The following is a 5,045-nucleotide window of genomic DNA, read 5'->3' as shown; positions in this document are numbered from 1 at the left end:
AACATATGAGAAGGCCAGGAAAGCCAGCTTGAGCTATACTTCAGACTAAGCCTCATGTCAAGTGTTCCTTTAATACATGTTTAGAAACCAAGCCTGTGTATTAGATGAATCAGCATCTCACTACATGACAGTTTTGACATTTTCTAGAGACATTAGTATACCTCTTAATCGCAAGGTACATTACATGTGAGGTGGTTCAAGCCCCATCCCTGGGAGCGCTCAAGGCCAGGCTGGATGAGGCTTTGAGCAGCCTGGTCTAGTGAGAAGTGTCCCGGCACATGGCAGGGGGGTTGGAACAAGATGATCTTTAAGGTCCCTTCCAACCCTAACAATTCTATGGTTCTATGCTCTATCCATCCTTGAAAGAAGGCTCCCTGAAGTCCTTCAGGGGACCTGACCAGCAGGTGCCTGTAGGGGATGGACATGACTGTCTATCTACAGAGACCAGACTAGCAGAATTCAGTAGGAAGAATAGACTCTTGAACACTTGATTAAACCACCGTTCAAGTCATGCTATCTGCGTAGGTTATGCTGACTAGAAATCAATTTTGCTTATTTAAACAGGTAGTTATCTATATTACAGTGTTTTCTGTAACAGCTGACAGTATTTATCCAGTTGTTAAAAACACTGCATTTGAACCCTGCTCTAGCATTAGTACAGTCTGCCTGATCTTGCAGCTCAGAGATCTAGCTTAACAAACCATTTACAGGTATGGTTTTGCGTCTGTGTGACCTGAGTTAAGCTTTGTTATTCCATTGAAAAATTCAGAGTGGCTGTGCAAGCAATGCTTCATTTAAGAAGCATTGAGCTCAAACTCCCAGAATTATTCTAGGATCTTCTCCTAGACAGACTTTTACAGTCTTTCCCCAGATTAAAACTAACATTCAACACAATACTTAAAAGCTTCTTTATTTTACTCTTAGACTTAGGTTTTAAGGACACCTTAAAAATCAGTTACATAACTAAGATTGATATTGCAAAAAAGTGGAGGTGCAGTTCCAAAAAACCCCAAAGTGTCTTCAAATATAAAAATATATATCCAAGTTATTGCCTAGGAAAAGTGTACCACCATTTCTGCCTTAAGCTGGTCCTGCCGGCTTTTGGGTCATAACTCCCCACTAGAGAGCTCAAGAGCTCATACTGGAAGGAGCATCTCCGAGGTTCATGTCACAGGCATGATTCATAGCAAACTGCTTCACTGCAGCACATGGACCCAACCTTAAGTTTTTTGAAGGCACTCCATGGTTTCCCCTTGAGCAGTGGGTAAAAAGCATCCAAACATCTCCTGGGAAGCATATGTCATATACACAAAGCCGTCTTCATCTTTGTAGTCCCTGTACACTTCTGCCATTGTCAAGGACATACTGGCTAGGCTTTTGTTGTTCACCAGCAGGTAGAAAGCTTGTGTAGCAGTCAGAGCCATCCTGCTCCTAATTGAAGGGAGGAGAACACAGCATTAAACATTAGCAAATTTAAGAATGTTTCAACTTGAGTCTATGAAATACATTAAGCAGAGCAGTTGCATGAACTATGTACAAGAAATACTGTGTAAAGTCATTATGTGGTTTAACGTCTTCATCAGCAGGAAGTTCACTGTATGCTTAGAAGCTGAAAAGCTTGCGCTCTGAGGAAAGGCTTACATTGTTAGACCATGAGTGCTACTGAGCCTGGGCTTTGAGTTTCCAATTAGAGAGAAATGCTGAGTAGAAACCAAAAGTTTCTGCAGTACAGCTGTAGTAAAGGAGTCCAGCGTAGTCTGTTACACTTATTTTCAAGTCTACCTTCAAAAGAAGAGTCCTTAGAAAAATTACATACGAGGACCAGGACCTCAGATGGCCAAGAGCCAAAAGCCTCTTTTACAGAAGTTAACATCTAGAAGGATCTTTTCTGTACTTTAAAAAGAGGGCTGGAAAGATCGTAGCTTTCCTACTTTGACCGAGAACATCACTAAATACCTTGGGAGGCTTCTTCTCTGTAGTGTTTTATAAATAATAATTTAAAAACACATTTCATGCCACACACACCGAGAGTCGCTTTGAACTCGAGCAAATTCAGCAAGGTGCAGTAAGAGAGCAAGGTGGTAGCAGCTATAAGCAGAACAGAACCAGAGCCCCACTACCAAGATCATCAAGCAAGAAGAATGCAGGAGTCTAATATAATCTTTACTCATTGTAGTTAGGGTGAAGAGAGAAGTCTTTATGAATCCAAAAAGCATAGACCGCATTATTCCCTAGATGCACCTGAGAAAACATCTGTTGATTTTCTTCAAGCGCTTGCAAGAGAGGGAAGCCATTCTAATACCATCATCCCCCTCCCCACCAAAGAAAGTAGAGTGTTCTAGCGCAGCACTAGAAAATACCTGTGTAGAGAAGAGCGGCTTCTCTAAGCCCCAGCTGCCACACAGACCCACAGGTGCTCACTGCCTACCTGATGATGGTTATGAACTGTGTCATCGTCAGCTCCTCGGGAACAAGAAACTTGGTTTTGTCCAACAGAGGAAGGTATTTCTCTCTATGGTACCTCTCAACGATTACCTGTTTTAATTAGAATCACACTTAGCAAAACCTAAAACATTCCCCCCTCCCACACTTCAGAGAGGTTCCCAGCATTTCTTCTGAAATAGCAGCAATAACCTCCGATAATACAAAACCAGCGATTTACCGGGATTTTTGTCGGGAACTTCGCACGGATTCCTGCTACTTCTTCCAGCCGGGTGGCTGCGCGGGAGAGAGGAGAAGCGTTACGCGTGCGCGCAGCCCGCCGCCGCCGCGCAGCCCCGCCGCACACCCGCCGCCCCTACCGAAACTCTTCCTCAGCTTGAACGGCCGGGCCTGCGCCCCGGGCACCGCCTGCATCCTTCTTCCCCTCCTTCTTTCCCCTCTCCCGCCGCGCTGCTCCCGCTACTGCTCCTGCTGCCGCCGCCGCTGCCTCTTATGGGGGCGGGTCCCGCTGGGTCCCGCCCCGCCGTGCCCGCTGCTGCCGGCAGAGCCCGCCCCGCCCGGCGCGGGGGGGCGAAGGGGACGCGCTCCCGGGGGTGGTCTCGTCTGCCCTGGCATGTTTTCCTCTCCCCGCCGCGCCGCCAAGGGGAAGGTGGAATGTGGTGCCGGTGAGCCCGTCGCTCTAGCCTGTCCTAGCAGCATCCTCCTTGCCCTTTCCTTTCTTTGATAGGTATCGCCCGAACCGCAAGGTACTTTGCATACAAGACCATGTAATACTTTGTGAGGGGACTTTTGACTGCTCTACGGGGTTGTGAAAGGGCGCAGCTCAAGGCTCGACTGTCTCCATCTGTCTTCCAGATGGCTGGTCCAGAAGGTCAGCCACCTTCTTCCTACTTACAAACTGCTTTCAAATTATTTCTTTGGTTTTTGGGGGGAAAAAAAAAAAAAAGGAAAAAAGACAAAACAGAAAAAACAAGCCATCGAACCTGTCAGTTTTCATATGTCAGTTTTCATATCCTCAGGCTACCAGATTGCTTATTTTCTGAATGACTTGGGAGGTGAGCTTTAAACTCTGGTTTTGTCTCTAAGGCATTCGCATGATTTTGAGGGTTTCCAAGCAGACTTCAGGTCCATCTATTTGTCAAATATGATGAGACAGATTCCCTGCCTTTTTGATTGCTTTTTCACCTGCTTTTACTTCAGCTGTCCAGATGGCTTTGCAGCCAGACATGGCTCAGCAAGGAGTAAAGTTAACTTAAGGATGGTTGTTGTGTATGTAAGTCATCTTAGTGGATGGCTGGAATTGATCCCCATTACTCATTTGCTTTGCTTATGCCTTTAAAATATAGCCATTTTCATTTTATTTGATCTATCAGGCTAAGGGCAACTGGAAGTTTCTAAGGTTTATGAGCTACAGTTTATGAGTTATGGGTTTGGCTGCTTTTTCAAGGCAAAATCAATGACTGTCACATAAGATCATTTTGAAAAGGAACATCTTTATTAGAGTGTGTGTGCACTATGTATGCATATGTCATGATTTTCAGCCGGCCTTTCCAGAACAGAGTTTCCAGTGTCTGAAGTTATTAGTGCTGCTGAGCTGTCCTTTTCTCCTGATCTGGAAGAGATCAAGTCACAGCACAAGCTCCCCCATGTGGCACTACGAATTTAACTGCACAGAGAAGACAAGATCTTTGCTTTGAGGAGTTCATAAGCAAGAGCTCTGAACTTGGAGAGAGGACTTGAGCCTTTGCTGGAGTGGTTTGGATACAGGTACCTACAGAGCAGGTAAGCCCAGGGGTTTGCTTACAGAGCTGTGTCTAACTTTAGCTCTTTTGAGTAGAGGTGGGGTGACAGACTGGGGAAGTGTCAGTGGAGGAGGATGTGTGCCACAGAAATGGCACGATGCCATAACTCAATCTGGTGAGACGTGTGTTTAAAAAGACTGAGGAACAGAAGAATAACTGGAAGGGTAAAGAAACAGCATAGACCTACGTATAGCACAGGAACAAAGCCTGTAGGAGGTAGAAGGATTTGTGGAGATCACACAATGTGTCTTTGGAGTTGTGGTCACGGTGAGGCTTCCCAAAGCTGCTCAGAAAGTGGACTGGTTCTTCCACACACCCCTGCTGGTTTCTGTCTGGTAGATCCAGTAGAAAGATCTGTGATCCACTGCGTACAGACAAAAAGTAACCTGCCACACCAGGGCTCTGCTTTCTGTGTTACCTCTCACTGCATACGAAGTACAAAAGCTTGGCTCCATACAGACATCAGGGGCCCAGCTTCCAGAGAGAGGCGATTTCTTTTCATAACCATAAGCTCTACAGCAGCTGCTCGTAAGAAAAAGGAATACCTGATAAGAAGGGGAGCCAAAGAAGAAGAATACCCTGGTGATCAGTGAACCTGGTGATCAGTTACAGCTCTAACTTCTTTGAGAGCTAGGAGTGAGCACAGACCCAGGCTTTAGCTAACACGCACTGACTAATGTAATTGTTTCACTATCTGCAGACAGAGAGACTGGAAGGTCTAGTGTGTGACTACATGGCACCTGCACTTGCTTTTGCATTGAAATACACAGTTTCAGACCCAAACGTGGGATTTATTCCTTC

The 5,045-nt window shown here is 45.6% G+C and overlaps 1 protein-coding gene across 1 annotated transcript; it reads right to left on the bottom strand.

Moving 5' to 3' along the window:
• Nucleotides 1-913: 913 nt before the first annotated feature.
• On the bottom strand, nucleotides 914-2,929 carry MAP1LC3C (microtubule associated protein 1 light chain 3 gamma). Its single transcript, XM_063331012.1, has 4 exons — nucleotides 2,802-2,929; nucleotides 2,663-2,718; nucleotides 2,429-2,535; nucleotides 914-1,431 (listed from the first exon to the last, which is right to left on the bottom strand). Exons 1-4 carry the CDS (start codon nucleotides 2,854-2,856, stop codon nucleotides 1,221-1,223), a joined length of 429 nt encoding a protein of 142 aa, XP_063187082.1. The 5' UTR covers nucleotides 2,857-2,929; the 3' UTR covers nucleotides 914-1,220.
• Nucleotides 2,930-5,045: the final 2,116 nt, after the last annotated feature.

The sequence above is a fragment of the Chroicocephalus ridibundus genome, chromosome 3 (genome assembly GCF_963924245.1).
Source record: "Chroicocephalus ridibundus chromosome 3, bChrRid1.1, whole genome shotgun sequence".
In the NCBI taxonomy this organism is placed as follows: domain Eukaryota; kingdom Metazoa; phylum Chordata; class Aves; order Charadriiformes; family Laridae; genus Chroicocephalus; species Chroicocephalus ridibundus.
This window is presented reverse-complemented; position numbering and strand designations above follow the sequence as displayed.